Source organism: Sinohyriopsis cumingii, chromosome 8 (genome assembly GCF_028554795.1).
Source record: "Sinohyriopsis cumingii isolate HCF-2022 chromosome 8, ASM2855479v2, whole genome shotgun sequence".
Classification (NCBI taxonomy): Eukaryota; Metazoa; Mollusca; class Bivalvia; order Unionida; family Unionidae; genus Sinohyriopsis; species Sinohyriopsis cumingii.
This window is the reverse complement of record NC_142968.1, coordinates 83,837,899-83,855,034: the sequence shown is the minus strand read 5'-3', so window position 1 is coordinate 83,855,034 and position 17,136 is coordinate 83,837,899. Positions and strand designations below refer to the sequence as shown.

At 37.2% G+C, this 17,136-nt stretch overlaps 1 protein-coding gene across 3 annotated transcripts in view; it reads right to left on the bottom strand.

Annotated features, from left to right (window-relative positions):
- Nucleotides 1-17,136, bottom strand: part of LOC149794017 (integrator complex subunit 10-like) — a 65,033-nt gene that overhangs the window by 11,280 nt on the left and 36,617 nt on the right. For all 3 annotated transcript variants that reach the window (XM_089967959.1, XM_089967956.1, XM_089967958.1), the window contains 4 exons: nt 14,659-14,821; nt 12,132-12,289; nt 3,207-3,276; nt 566-714 (listed from right to left, as the gene is read on the bottom strand). In XM_089967959.1, the coding sequence (XP_089824085.1) occupies nt 566-714; nt 3,207-3,276; nt 12,132-12,289; nt 14,659-14,821 (540 nt within the window). The remainder of the gene's footprint in view (nt 1-565; nt 715-3,206; nt 3,277-12,131; nt 12,290-14,658; nt 14,822-17,136) is intronic.

Genomic DNA, 17,136 nt, shown 5'->3' with positions numbered 1-17,136 from the left:
ATTTAGATAATTTTGCAGATTCATTTATTTTTTAGTTAATCAAACAATCTATATTTGCCTGGTCACAATTATAAAAAAGTACTGATTTGATTCTTCAACCTTACACAAAAGAGACATGCAAATGCACTGACAAAAAGATATATAATTTTTAAGGAATGTTCAGGTTAACTGTACAGACATTCAAATAGATACATGTCGATAGATATAAATATAATTTTTATATCATGCATTCATCATCATCATCTCCATCATCATCAACACTCCTTATCATAACCAACAGTAAGTAAATGTTCAACCCTTACAATTTGCATTTAATTTCTGCTAACAATCTGTTCTAAAGATAAATTGATGACAATTATGAAACTTATGTCAATTTCAGGTCTTTTTAATCAACTGCATGTCAGAATTGGTAAGACATTACGTTACTTGGTTAATAGGTTAAGCATTGCTTAATTCCCAATGCTGTGAAATATCCACTGCATATATTTTTGCATGAGTTAACAATCCACAAGGCTCCATCCTGGTCAACCTACTGAAGTGTTCCTAACAGAAAATTTTGCCTGACCTCTCTGAAGATCCTGTGAGGAGTGTAGAAGTTCATAACATCTGAAGGCAGTCTGAAAGTTCTGGATGATCTTGGGAGAGTTAGGAACAGACTTGGAGGCATGGATCTGAGTTATTGGGGTCTCTGCCTTTATTTTCTTGGCACTTGGTCTGACAATTACAAAAATAGCTAAAGAAAGTTCTATAAAAATACCTGAAAGCTTGTGTACAGTCAAGTACTGACTCTGAAAAAGAATCTTTTAGTATATTAGAAAGAAAATGGCTAAAGGAACAAAATCTATGCTGAATGAAAATATGAACTCATTTAGATCTTATTCGTTCTTTTAATGATTGTTAGAAATCAAGAGGTGAACTAGATTGTTGAATGTGACAAAATTCTGTTATTTTACATATGTAATTTGGATGGCTAGGCCAAATCCAACATATTATATTTTCATTATAAAAACGTTTCATTTGAAAGTTGGCCTTGAAATGATTACATTTTTGATGAGCTTCTCATCCATGGGCCATAATCTATTTAGTTGTCAATATGGGAGTGACAGTTCAAACATATTTAATCAGTAAGAGTATAAGCAAAATCTTAACACATCTGACCTCTTCACCCCTCTGGAACACTTCTTAAGAATACTGAAAGTCACCTAGAGATAGTAGTGAGAGGCACAATGCAAATGGCCCTGCTCTTTACAATTTGCACTTTGTAACCTTAAACATAAGAATTTCAAGTGGAACACTACAGTCTGTAAATGAGCAATTTGGATCCCACAAGTCCTCTAAATGATGATAAGGAATACTGGAAATCCAAATGTTTCAATGTTACATAAATATAGCGGTACAAAATAACACTGACTGAAATGCAATGTTTCTTATTAAAGCAATGCTGCAGAAAACAAAGGAAGCAGCATGGTCAATTAAGTCCCATAACTATTGTAAACGTTAACTCGGAAATCTTAAAATTCAAGGGTTCGTCACTATAAATTTGCATGCAAAATTTGGCTCAATGCACCAAAGCTCAGTAAAGTTATGCTGTGGAAAGCAGGTCAGGAGGATGGTCATCAGGGGCCATAACTCTTGTAAATGATGTTGTGGAATGCTGGAAATCAAACCTAGGTTGTATAATTTTGACGCCCAATGCCAGTTCTGATTGAAATCCAACATATTTTGGTGACGTTAACTTGCAGAAACAATTCAGAAGGACATGCAATTACAGGGCACTAATGATTCTGAATGAGGAGGAACACTTGTAATATGGTTGTGCAACAAATTCAAAGTTCGCTATTGGTCATTGCCAGTTTGGGTCAGCTACCTTGATGTGTCCTTGGGAAAGGCACTCAAGTCCCATTTACAGCCAATGATGTACTAAAAGCACCATTAAAACAAACAAAAACAAAAACCAATAATCTTCTAAATGAGACGAACCTCATATAAACCACATGCAAGTCTATAAGACAATGTTCACACCTACCTGCATCAAAATATCTTGACTGGTTCTTGAGCTGTATCCATTACAAGCAAATCTCACATGAAGATATGACCTTAATTAACATAACTAATACCAGTTATGAAATTTATAGTAAATTCAGTTTTTTTCTTTTACTCAACAGCAATGACAAAATGGAGTTGACAAGACACATAAAAGGCTCTATGAGACAATGTACAAACCATTTTGGCACATCTGGGTCTATGAGACCATGCACACGCCATCTTGGCACATCTGGGTCTATGAGTTAAAGTATACGCCGAAATGCATCAGAATATGTTGACTGATTCTTGAGCTGGTTACAAAGGTCCGCAGTAGTGGGGATGTAATAATGATGGAAATGAGTGAAAATTCATAAAACTTTGATCTGAATGGATGACACCTTTAAAAGGCACCCCAACCTAATTCATCCAGTTAGATGCAAGGGTTACATAGCTACACTGCTTACTAGAACTGTGAATGGATGGATGGATGGGTAAAATATGTGATTACTATACAACTCACACATCTCAATGTGAGGCTCTAAATATAATCAGGATAATGTAAGCATGTACAGAACCAAGTTTAGTGCATTTCCATCTAATGATAAAACAAAAGGATTACAAGACTGACAGATGGGTCTGAATGGACAGATTAAGGGTATCACTATATCCCTAAAACTCTGTGGAGATAGCGAACATCTTAAGTCAATAACATTGACAAAGATTCAAACCTTATAATGCAACATTATCGCCATGATTTTTTTATCAGCTGGTTATGACAAATTAGCTAATGAATTATCTGTATCATTAATGAATTAGCTGTATCATTAGAACAAGCATGTACCATTAAATAATGGTGCACACAAAAAAAAAACGGCTGTCACTATGTGAATGTGAGAGAGATTGTGTGCGTGTGATTTGGATTTTTAACATAGCTTCAATAATTTTTCAGTCATATTGCTACAATGTCTGCAGTGTGACAGTCTATACTTATGTCTAGCACTGGGACACCATGCTGCAGACATGTACATTAACATGACACCAGATCAACCAGTCATAGGACTAACCTCTTAATGCTGAGCACCAAGTGAGGTTGCTGCTAGTACCATTTTAACAAGTATTTGGTATCATGAGAGAAACAGACAGACAGTTTGACAGAGAGAAAGAGAGAATAGTATACATACTCTGTGGGAGGACTAGTTTGTTCTGATTTGAATGCCTCTATCATCACTAGTGGTACAGAGCTACTGCTTCCTGAAAGAAAATTTCAATAATGTATTTTGCAACCCTCAAACTTATTGTTTCAAATGAATGAATTTATTATCTACTGCTCTGACACAATGATTTATGATCTAAAGCATTTTTATAAATGGACTTCACCAACTGTCTAATGCGCTCTTCACAGAGGTGTGTCTTAACAGAGAGATTAAACAAAGGTACTTTTCAGTGCATGTACTGACCTGGGCTATGGTTAGACAATGCTTTGGCCTGGAATAAGTTTTACAGTAGTTCCTTTTTTACATTTGTATTAACTTGGTTATGATCTTTCAACATACTTTTTCTGCCCAAAGCATGACCAAGATCAACCCTCTATTCCAAATAAGCAAAATGGCTGACACTGTAGTGTCATGGCATTTAGCCTCAATCAATGTAATGAAGTAAGATGGCAGAAATGAGATCTGTATCTTTATTCCTACTTTTAGGTTTTCACATGTGGAAAAAAGTATGCCCCTGTCTGAGTCAATCTTGGTCAGAAAATACACCATAATTCAGAGCACCATCAGCAATGTTGACCTCTAAGTGCATTCATTATGTAAGACATGCAAGAACACCAGGACAGATATATATCAGGTACAGTAAAATAGTAATACAATAAGACAATAGCTACATATGAAAAGGTTAATATCACTGGGTATGGATTGCCAGAAGGGCAAAGACTGGGCCACCAGGATGATATGGACCAAAGATATTGCCCTCTTCACTGGTAACTATTGCTTTTATTGCACTGAACAACCTTTTTCTTCATTTGTTCAAGAAATCCTGCAATGCAACATACTTGAGGTTATGTCAATCTCTGATACGAACATGTCTGTATCTGATATGGACTATAGTCTGAATATATCTCCCCGTTTATTTGTAACCCCCCCCCATCGATTTCAATAACGGAATTCTTTAATGTGATAAAAAGTGCACAGAACTTGGTCAATTTATTTATTGATTGATATTTTCTAATCTGAATGTGACCAGCATAGCCCTACCACTGTCATTCTCTGCACCTTTCATGCTTAGCGGGCTTTCCATACTAACACGGTGCCATGTTGTATACACTATGGATGAGTTGATTTCCTCAGACACCATTGTGATGTATTTCATCCTATTCGATAACTGCCAGATAATTCCATAAATTACCGTAATGTTGAGAGTTTAGAGTAATATCCATTGCACACGTACATAGAAACTACTTCGCTTCTAAATCCAAGTCAAAGGCAAATTTGTAGTTGTCATTACCTTCCTCTGCTTGATTCGACATTGTAAATATTAGAAGCAGACTACCTAGTATTTTCCTTCTATGTACATACATGTGTAGTTGTGCATACATCCCTTTGCTGAAAATGGACTTGTCCAGGAACTGAAAATGACTGGCAAACAGGGTTGCCTTTTGCACTGAAAACTTCTGTTTGGAATTAAATGCACAGATGATAATGGTGTTAGGGTCCCACCAGGGCATAATCAGGTTTGAAATTATAAATCTATAAATAAACCAAGTTCTGTGCACATTTTATCTCATTTGTGCTTTTCAGTTTTTTAATCAATAGGGTGTACAAACAAATGAGGAGGTATATTCTAACTATAGTCAATATCAGAAAATTAGACTAACAGTGTATGTGCCATAGCTACCATGTGTTAACACATTAACCACTTGCAACGACTTAACGGGGCAGGAGGTAGTAGCCTACTGCCGAGCTCTGTAGCATCATGGTCATGCATGATACACTAAAGTGGGTGGTATTTTAGAAAGGTTGACAAATGTAGCTCTTCAATGATACCAAATAATCTGGAATATCTAGTTGCACTACAAAATACAGATAGAAAAACCTCATTTTTTGGACCCAACTTTTTTTTAAACCCAAAATTCACCAGTGGTTGGAGTTCGATTTTGTTATCTGGATTTTAGACTTTTTGGTTACAGATCTAAGGCAAACCGGTATGAATGGCAAACAGACAGATGAGCCTTTGCAAAAAGTAGGATAAGATGGGCATTTGGAATAAAGAGTGGTCTCCATACAAAAATAATGGCTCTGTTTAGCAAATAAAAAACAAATAAAAAATCCAACTTTTACCTTTCTGCTCATGCGCAAGTCAAATAGCCAATAAAAAATGATGTTTCTAACACAACTAGGCAGTATGTTATTGAAAGATGACCAGACAGTTGGTGTTTTCGAGTCTATTTAGAAATAGCTTTCAAAATGTGTTTCCTACTCGATTTTCAGGCAAAAATGACAAAAAGCTCCAGGGGTTAATGTGTTAATACCAGGTGATTAACCCTCAATTAAAAAGACGAAGTTTTATATTTGTGGTATGCAACAATAATGTATAATACCAGAGTTAGGCATCTTGGATATCAGTCACATACGGCCAATTGGTTAAACGTGACTTTAATCTAAGATCAATCAGTCAGCCATCTTAGATATAAATTGTTGACAGTACTCCGATGCGCTTGGTAAAAATGTAGCAAGCTATATAATGTGCAAGACAAATCAGGTACAATATTCAGACACCCTAGGTACAACAGCAGCAATATATATGAGATACAAGACAAATCAGCTACAATATTCATACTCTAGGTTCAACAGCAGCAAGATATTTGAGGTACAAAACAAATCAAGTACAGTATACAGCTATTCTATGTACAAGAGCAATAAGATATATTATGGGGTACATGACAAATCAGGCACAATATTCGGACACTCTAGGTACAAAGAGCAGCAAAATAAATGAGGTACACAATTCAAACACTCTCAGCACAAAAGCAGAGCAAGATATGTGATGTACAAACAAAACATGTACTGCATTCAGACATTCCAGGTACAAGAGCAGCAAGATATATGAGGTACAGTATTCAGACACTAGTCACAAAAGCAGCAAAATATATGAGGTACAGTATTCAGACACTAGTCACAAAAGCAGCAAGATATGACATACTGTATTCAGACACTCTAGTCACAAAAGCAGCAAGATATATGAGGTACAGTATTTAGACACTCTAGTCACAAAAGCAGCAAGATATATGAGGTACTGTATTCAGTCACTCTAGTCACAAAAGCAGCAAGATATATGACATACTGTATTCACACACTCTAGTCACAAAAGCAGCAAGATATATGATGCACTGTATTCAGACACCCTAGTCACAAAAGCAGCAATATGTATGACATACCGTATTCAGACACTCTAGTCGCAAAATCAGCAAGCTCTATGAGGTACAGTATTCAGACACTCTAGTCACAAAAGCAGCAAAATATATGAGGTACAGTATTCAGACACTAGTCACAAAAGCAACAAGATATATGACATACTGTATTCAGACACTCTAGTCACAAAGGCAGCAAGATATATGAGATATAGTATTCAGACACCCTAGTCACAAAAGCAGCAAAATATATGAGGTACAGTATTCAGACACTAGTCACAAAAGCAGCAAGATATATATGATGTACTGTACTCAGACACTCTAGTCACAAAAGCAGCAAGATATGACATACTGTATTCACATACTCTAGTCACAAAAGCAGCAAAATATAAGACATACTGTTTTCAGACACTCTAGTCACAAAAACAGCAAGATATATGAGGTACAGTATTCAGACACTCTAGTCACAAAAGCAGCAAGATATATGACGTACTGTATTCAGACACTCTAGTCACAAAGGCAGCAAGATATATGAGGTACAGTATTCAGACACTCTAGTCATAAAAGCAGCAAAATATGACATACTGTATTCAGACACTCTAGTCACAAAAGCAGCAAAATATATGATGCACTGTATTCAGACACTCTAGTCACAAAAGCAGAAAGATATACAAGGTATATGAGGTACAAGAAAAATAAGATAAAATATTCAGACTCTTTGTTCAAAGAGCAGAAAAATATATGAAGCACAGAACAAATCAGGTACTTATGTCAGGCAGGTACTGTATTCAGACATTAGGTGCAAGAGCAGAAAGGTAAATGATGTACTGTATTTAGACACTCTAGGTACAAAAGCATCAAGATATATGAGGTACTGTATTCACACAAAATAGTCACAAAAGCATCATGATGTATGAGGTAAGACAAACCAAGTGGTGTATTCAGTCCCTCTGGGTACAAGAGCAGAAAGATATATGAGGTAAATCAGGCAATGTATTTTGTAAAGCATGTACCTAACTGCAAGCTCCAGGTACTGATGTAATAATAATAATGAGGACTTTGTATAGCGCCTAATCTTTAGAAGGTCTAAGCGCTTTACAACATTAAAAAACACCTATAAGATAAAAAAACATATAATAATATTATTGCAAAAACAAACACCATGAAATTAGAAAAACATTAAAAAATAAAAAACACGCTGAGAATATTTCAGGTAGGAAACATTATTAGGTCTTTAAGTTTGTTCTTGCAGTCAAAATAAGTGAGTTTTGAGAGCCCTCTTGAATGTGATCATTGTGTCTTTGTGTCTAAGTTCAGTAGGCAATTCATTCCACATTGCTGAGCCTTGGTATGCAAAAGAACGCTGTCCATATGACTTTATTTTCATATTGGGAATAATGAGTATACGATTGTCAGAAGAGGAGCGTAAGTATCTTGCTGGTGTGTACACATGGGTGAGATCGGATAGGTATGTTGGACTAAAGTCCGACAGTGAAACGTAGCACAGAGAACAAATTTTGTGTTTGATTCTGGATCGAATGGATAGCCAGTGTAGGGTACAGAGCAGCGGGGAGGTGTGCTCTGATCGTGGTACTCTAAGTATGATCCGAGCAGCTGTGTTTTGAACCTTTTGAAGTTTCTGGAGTAGATATTGTGATGAACCAGACAGAACTGCATTATAATAGTCCAGTCTTGAAAGTACTAATGAACACACAAGGTTTTAGTGGCATCAAGAGAAAGATATTTGCGAATTGAGCTGATGCATCTCAGCTCAAGATATGCAGCCTTGCATATGTTCATGACATGTTAGTGCAATGTGAGAGTACTGTCCAGAGTAACACCTAGGTTTCATACTGATTGTGTGAATTTAATGTTGGCGTTGATGATATTTATTGTTTGAATTAAAGGATGTGAATGAGAAAGTCTTTGTGTTGTGATCAGAATGGCCTCAGTTTTATCATCATTCATCTGCAGCTTGTTACATGTCATCCATGATTTCACATCAGAAATGCACCTCTTTACACCTTGGATGGTAGCATCAACTTCAGTTGGGTGGCCAGATTTGTATATTTGGGTGTCATCAGCGTACAATTGGTGAGACACTGGATGATGATCTATGACACTTGAGAGTGACTGAGTGTACAGAATGAAGAGAACAGGTCCAAGAACAGACCCCTGTAGAACAACACAACATAGATCAACTGGGCTGGAGTGTATTCCATTTGCAGATACATTTTGTGTCCTGTTGACCAAGTAGGACTTGAACCACAGTAAGGCTGTATCAAGAATGCCAAATACATGCTGGAGACAGTGAAGTGATATATCATGGTCTATTGTGTCAAATGCTGCAGACAAATCAAGGAGGGTGAGGACTGTAATCTTTCCGCTATCCATAGCAGAGAGAATGTCATTAACTACTGTTAGAAGAGTAGTTTCAGTACTGTGGCAAGGGCGATATGCAGATTGTACATTGCTAAAAAGACTGTTTGAATTTAGATGAGATACAAGCTGGGATAGAACAACCTTTTCTAAGATTTTTCATATGAATGGGAGATTATAAACTGGGCGGTAGTTCATTAAATCGTTATGGTCTAGTGTTGGTTTCCTCAGCAGAGGCTTTACAATGGCAGTTGTGAAAAATGATGGGAATTCCCTGGATAAGAGAGAGGTATTAACAACGTCAGTTAGTGAAGGCAATACTGGATCTAAGCACTCAAGCAGCAGTGATGTTGGAATTGGATCAAGTTCACATGACTTTGGTGCACTCTTCATCACGATTGTACATACAAAATCCATAGAGACCGGTTCAAATGCTGTTAATGGTTGACGCTCAAATTCTGTATCCCAACTGTATGGTGATGACGAGTCAATTGAAATTGTGGTGTCAAGCTTATCTCTAATGGTTTGTACTTTGTCACGGAAAAAATTTGCAAACATGTCCCGAAGGTCGACTGGAGTGAAGATAGTTGGAAGTGGTGTACATTTGTTCTTTGACATTAGCTTGTTAATAATCTCGAAGAGCTCTTTGCAGCTGGAACTTTCCATGATCTTAGTAGTGTAATGGGCTGATTTCGCTGTATGGACTATATTTGTGACATTCTTCTTAGCGACTTCATAGATTTGCTTATGAATAGTGAGTCTGATGGAAAGCCAGAGCCTCTCAGCTTTACGGTGGTCTCTTTTAGCAGTGCGAAGCTGGTCCCTAACACTGCTATACCATGGAGAACACTTCTGAATTGATACTCTGTACTTGGTAGCTGGGGCATGTTTGTCAAGCAATGAACACAGACAGTTATCGAGTTGTTCTGCGGTAGGAGGTAAGCAAGTTGTTAGGTTAGCTTGGATGTCGTACATTAGTTTGGTTCTATTTATCATACGGAGGTTTCTCTTAGTAGCAGATAAAGGTGGAGGGTTAGGGACTGATACGTCAAGATGGTATATAATGCAGAGGTGATCTGATGCAAGGTCATGGGATACCAGGGAGGACCGTAGAATGTTATCATCAGGTCTATGAAGAATCAAGTCTATAATGTGACCATGTTTATGGGTGGGTTGGTTAAGTGACTATTTGAGGTTGAAAACATTAATGGAATCTATGAGTTCTGATGTATTTGAGTTTCCAGGACAAAGTGAAAGTTGAAATCTCCAAGAATAATCAGGTTGCCACCTATCGAATTTCCATAGTCCAGGAGATTTGGAAACTGCTCCAAAAAGAGAGAGTCAGTCAGCTTGTTTTTTCTACTAGAACGAGGATGGTATAGGCAGAAAAAAATGAACTGACCTTTGCTCCAGTGTGAGTGTGGTTTGGACTAGTTCAAACGATGTGTGGTCAAAATTGAATATTGTGGTGTAGGTAAGATGTTTTATCATGGAGTTCTTTGAGATGACAGTAATTCCACCTCCGCGAGAATTATGGGGGAACGACTTGATGGAGTAACCAGTGGGTGTTAGATCCGCACACTTGGGTTCATCGCCTGATGTTTTTTAGCCATGTTTCTGTCAGGAAAAATATGTCAACATTTTGGTCGTTGATAAAATTAACTATTTCTGTGTGCTTTTCCGGTGGTCCTACTGACTGGGCATTGAATAATGCAATGCATAGAGGTATTTCTTGGATAGCTGACACAAAGGTTGACGAATTAATAGGGATTTGAATTAGGTTATCTAAATTAACGGTCAAAATTTTTTTAAACTGTTGAGCCAAAATAAGGGAGATAACTGGGATTCTTCTTCCTGTTCTACGCCGGCCAGCTTTGAAACAACGTTTCTTTTTTCGCTTCTTTTTACATTTAGGTAATGATGAATGTAGTCCCAGTTCATTTAGTCTAGAGCACAATGTAGAGTGGAGAGCCAAGGAGTGATCATTTAAAGTAATTAATGAGGGTCCATCATAGCATAAATGGGTTGACTGGCGAGTATCAAGTGATGGCAGTTTGTTCAAAAACAGTGAAGCAAGACAGCTTAGAAAAAGTCTAATTGTTCTCATTTCCAAAACAAGATGAAGAAACACATACGAATATAACAGCCAATACATAATGAACACAATAACGAAGATGAAAACAGGCAACAAGCACAAATATCATGAAAACGGCACTAAAAAACGGAACAGCTGCTTCAAGCCGGCCATCTTGTTTTATACTACATGAAGTAAGGGACATGACAGGTACTGTATTGATGTACTACATGAAGGAATATGACAGGTACTGTACTGATTACTACATGAAGTAAGGGACATAACAGATAATGCTTTCATGTGTTACATGGAGTAAAGGACATGACAGATAATGAATTGATGTACTACATTAAAAGACATGTCAAGTTATGTACTGATGTACTAAATGGAGTAAGGGACATGACAGGTACTGTACTTACATACTACATGAAGGGACATGTCAGGCACTGTATTGATGCACTACAATAAGTAAGGGACATGACAGATAATGTATGTATGTACTACTTGGAGTAAGGGACATGTCAGATAATGAATTGATGTACTACATGAAGGGACATGTCAGGTTATGTACTGATGTACTAGATGGAATAAGCGACAAGTCAGATAATGTACTAATGTAATATCCATACATAACTTAATAAGTGTGTATCCCTCTTTATGGCCACAACTCTCAAAAGGATACCATAGTACAACAATATCAATCACAGCAGATACCTTGGGAGGTAAACAGCCGTTAAAACCTGCCTAAAACATTCTGATTTTCTTGGGACTTGCCACTATTCATGTCTCATTGCCATTTAAGTTTAGAAGGTTTCATTAGTCCCAAAGCAAATCAAACATATATGATGAGTGATAATACTGGACTGACAATATAACTCCAAAGTGAGGACCTGTATTGGATCAATGGTTAGGATTCTGGTCTCATCGCCGAATGGGTGTGGGCTTGCTTCGTACCATCAAATCGTTCTGGATTGACTACAATGGCGTATCCTTGGGCAAGGAACTTGTTACTGCCTTTGCACTAAATAACATACCAAACTTCCAGTGAGAAGAGCTTCAAACATAAACAAAAGGAGCCAACTCTTCTAGTAAATATGGACATCGTTTACAATACTGTCACTTTGTGCACATTATAATGAGCTTCAACCTCCAGAAATTTACCCAAACTCCTCTTTTGTTTGTACAGTGTGACCATTACACTGAATATGGTATGTGGGACAGCACACATGTGAGCTGTATACTAACCTGAATGGAACACATCTGGATCAACACTGCTGATGTAGCTATACAAACACTCTAGGAACAGAACTGTGGTGGTATAAAGAATCTGCTTGCCAAAGCTTTCAGATCCAGGCTGGTTGGAACGGTTGTACAGGCTGAGGATGTGCTGCCACTGGAATTCTCTATAAGTAAGACCAGTACAGAAATTAAATAATTACTTGCAGGAAATAAAAGTTATCATTATCATCTCCATCCCTTTCTTCAACCTAAAATATGTTTACAATTTATGCTATTATGATCACAACGAAATTAGTGCATATGTCCATCAATCTGTCTGTCTGTATACCTACATGTCAATCATGCTTTCTCTTCTTCCACAATTGCACACAAAAAAAAAACAAAGCCATTAGCATCATTATTTTTATAGAACCGATATAAGGTACAAAGTTTAATTGCTTTTCCACAATAGTCAAAGGTAGGTCTTTTTTTAACAGAAATTTATATATGCAAAAATGAAGGAATGCACACAAAAATGGTAATGGGGGAGCAATGGGGGAGGGGAGAGGGTAGGATATTGATTAGGTTGCATTGCTGAGGCCAATGGGTCATATAAAACTGATTATTTGTCTTCTAAATCTGTTATCATCATCAAATTTATAAGGTCTCTGGATATTGCGACTCTAATTCATTCATCTCCATGAATTCTAATACATGTGCAGTCAACTGCAAGTAGCAAAATACATTCTAGAAGAATGCAATTCATTATATTATTCAAGCAAACAGAATAGACCCATTTCTATAACATATGCAATGACATATCTAGGTCTTGATGTTCACTGAAGGCAATGTCATTCATAAATAAATAAAGCCCATTCTTTTCTGTCATAATTTGTAACAAATTATTAAAGTGCACTTGATATTAACCAATGCCAGCATTTTTTCCATTATTGTTTTGAATATATTGTGACATATTTAAGTATTGCAACAGTGGCCTAAGTAGTTAGAGTGCCTGCCCCAGATGCATGAGGTCGCAGGTTCAAACCCTAGCTGAGTCATACCAAAGACTTGTAAAAATGTTAATAACAGCTGTCTCAATAAGCACTCAGCATTAAATGGTTAGTGTTATGACTGGTCAGCTTGGTGTCAGGATAATGTGACTGGGTGTGACATGATGCTACATGTCTGCAGCATGATGCCCAGTGCTAGACATCATTATGAACTGCGATATTGCAGACATCATAGCTATGTAACTGAAAAATCATTAAAGCTACATTAAAAACCAAAACATACACATGCACACACAAACATAACAAGACATACCTAAAGTATATATGCTACTATTTTATGTGCTTAAAGTAAATTCATAAAGTAGAACAACTTCTAGATACTTGCACAACTTAATAGCATAAAGCAATTTCTACAAGTTTTAAACTTACAATCAGCCACCATTGTGGCCATGTCACAGACTGATCCTTGAATTCCTTGAATTCCTATTCAAATGTTAACAAAATGTGAAACTTGGTTTTACTCTCATATGTTGTTTTTACTGAAATTATTTTGGAATTTTCAGCACAAGATAGGCTATAACATGGTGGCCAGCATATTTGGTGGAGGAAAAACCCAGGAAAACCTCGGTAAGAACTGCCGACCCTCATGAAGCTACTAGCATGCTTTCTCACATACCCACACTGGCCAAGCCCAAGACTCAAACTTGCTTGGACAAAGCAGTGTCCAGTAAAGGCAAGTGCTTTAGACCACTCGGCCACCCTGGGCCCTATCTCTAATATGTAAAGATCTAATCAAAGAATGACACTAAAAAATGGCAACCATCCACATCTGAAAAATCCTTGTCAAGATTACAAAAAACGTTTAGTAGCATTAAACTTTGCATCCACTACTTCATCAATAAGAAACAACATTCTGGTTGGTGTCTTTTTTCTTCATGTCTCAAATATTGCCATATAAACAAAATGATTGCAGACAAAAACAGCAGTATTAGTTAATCTTTAGCTTACTATAAAATGCTTTATGTTGAACAAAAAAAAATCAAGCAATGACATGCTATTATAAGGTCGCCATTAGATGCACAGATGCAATTATCTACCCATGTGTAAGTTTAAAGTAATGCCTTTGGTCAACACAGAAAACCCAAAAAACATTTCGACAAAAAAGAATACTAACACTGAAATCATCGGACCTGAAAGAAGCTAAAATATAGATCAGACAACCATGTTCAAAAAGATCAGGTAAAACTCAAACAGCCAGTACTCTGGTGAATAAGGTTAGATTAAAGCAACAAAAGTGAAAAGCATTTGCATGGAAATCAATGCTAATACTCATTGAAAAATAAGATGCAATGAAAATGACAACTATCTTTAGTATGAGGAACAGACAGACACACATACAAACATCAAATTGACTGGAATGGTGAGCTTCTGCCAAGGCAGACTGGACAAAACTGTAGGTATAAACAGTGAAACAGGTTTCATGGAAACCCATTTTTTTTACAAGTTCTGCTGCACTACCTTGATCATTAATATTATGCATTTACCTTGATTTAGTGAAGAAGTCAGAATCAAGTTCCCAGTTTAAATTTTGACCAATTAGCCCCAGAATCTTAAAGAGGTTCCCCCAGGGGTCTGATATCACACATTCCTTGTCATGCAGTCCAGGGATGGTTATCCGACGGGATTTTTTGGTGGGAGACATCAGGTCTGAAAATGAAACATGGCACTGAGAAAGGACAAAAAATACAGCAATTGTTCCATAAAGAACATTAAAGACAGTACAACACCTAGGAACTAGCTTTATCAGAAAAAGAATGCCCCCCCCAAAAAAAAAAATTAACATAGAATTACATTCAACAGTGGTTTCTGAATACTTTCTCCTATTTCTATTAAAACCTGCTTTGTTTTTGCCAGAGTGTACAAAGCGAGTTTTGAAGTAAAATCTGTAGCATTGATAATACTTACCCCATCGAAATACATTAGGAGTACATCAACTTCCATCCACTAAGTCTTTTAGCTTGTTTTGGCAACGAAAGTGCTAAAATGTCATCTTCTTGCTAAGAATGAAGTCAGATGAGAGTGGTCTCTCTTTGGATAGAGGGACTGGTGCAAAACCCTGGCATTCAATAGTCATTACTGATGTGGATGTGCATGACCTATTGGGGATGTAATAAGAAGAAAGGCTGGGGAGAATGTGCCCATATTATGAACATGTAAGTATCATCAAAGAAACATATTTCACTCCAAAAATATGAATTTCTTCTTCAAAAAAGTTGCTGGATCACAATATGTTAGTAGGTTTAGAGAATATGTGAGAGGTGGATAAAGTTACATCCCCTTACCTTAAAGTTGTCCCTGGTTCTGGTCTCCTAATGTACCTAAAGCAACTTCAAGTATTGTTTGAGATATGAGCTAGAATTAACACATGGTCAGTGCATGGACATGAGTTAGAGAAAATAGTTTCCACCAACAGAAGTAGAGTAACCTAGGAAGGTAGCCTACAGTGGCAATACTGTAACACCAGGAAGAAATGAACAAATTAGGATGAAAAGTCTCTCAAATAAAGATGGAGAAAGTTGTCTCTTGACCTTAACTCCACAGTCTGAATGTCAATGAACAGGTGCACCCTATTACTATGCAAGCAGCAATGACCCACACCTTTTTAGCCAATATCCATAATAAATTCATCTGGTTCCTTACAGATAGAGCATGTTGCAACAGATCATCAATTCCTTTGTGTGATAAGAACAACTGAGAGTTCCATCCTTTAATAAACTCAGCCAGCTACAACCACTCCCAGTGGTCTGGCAAAGTCCTGTTTATGCTGCTTGGAAGATGGGTCCAAAGAAGAAAGAAGTTTGAAGACAAAGACTGTTCCCATGGGTGAAAGTCTGTTCTTAACAACAGGAGCAAGGTGTTGTCTTGAGAGAAACAAAAACACAGTGGCAGACAGTTTAGGTCAACAGATATGGTGTGAATCTCACTAATTCTACATACTGTAGTGCGACTAGAAAGCAGGTCCTATATAAAAGGTGAGTCAGCAAGGCACTAAATGGTTTGAAAGGTGCTTTGATCAACAATGTCAGATCGCATGGCAGGTCCCATACTGGATGAATGGGTCAGATGAAAACTCCATAAGACTGAGGGACAAATTGACCATTCTAATGTAATTCAAGCTGTCCAACAAAATGAAAATGTCTTTTCCAACACCTCCTGCCAACATAAAAAGACATTCACCATGGCCTTCATCTCCATGAGGTTGATATGCATGGAGTGCTCATGATGGGTCTGAATCCCACTCACTTCCTTAAAAGAAAGTAGGAGGTGGGCATCCCAGAGAGACATGCTGGTGTCGGTGCACATCATGATTTTCAGCTGTTGATCCTGCAGCACTATACCCACTGAATGCCAAGTGAGATCATCTCATCTGACAAGAGGAGACCTCATGAAATGTGAAACTTTGTTCATTTGATATGGAAGACAAAGTTTCAGCAGTCATCAAGATAGAAGGAATGATCTCAACATTTCTAATCACATTACAGTGTTCAAATTATAACTTGCAGCAGTATAAAATCATTGAAATTAATGATGTTTAGTTTATAACATGAGAAACAATCCTCCCTACCCATTATATTAAAGCTTTAGCACCCCCAGGTCTATTACACCTTCACCCACTAGTGTCAATTCTATGCATTAATAGGTCAGAAGCGTTCGATCAGGTGTCATATTAGTCCATCCATCAGGTGCCCAGTGGATGACAGTGGATCTTTTCGTGAAGGTTAAACCCATTTCCTTCTTCCAGTCCCTGGGAGCTGGGGCCAAAAGAGGAATACATCTTGTTTCTAGTATCACTAGATATCTCTCTTTGGTGTCTCCACACTTCTTAGGTTATTAAAGGGTACACTTGACATCTGCAGTAAGGAAGAACTTTTCATTGATAAGTCAAGGACACTTAAAGATTCCTACATATCCTGGGCATTTCTGGCACTGTGCATGTTACTGTTACTGGTTGTTTAGTTCCA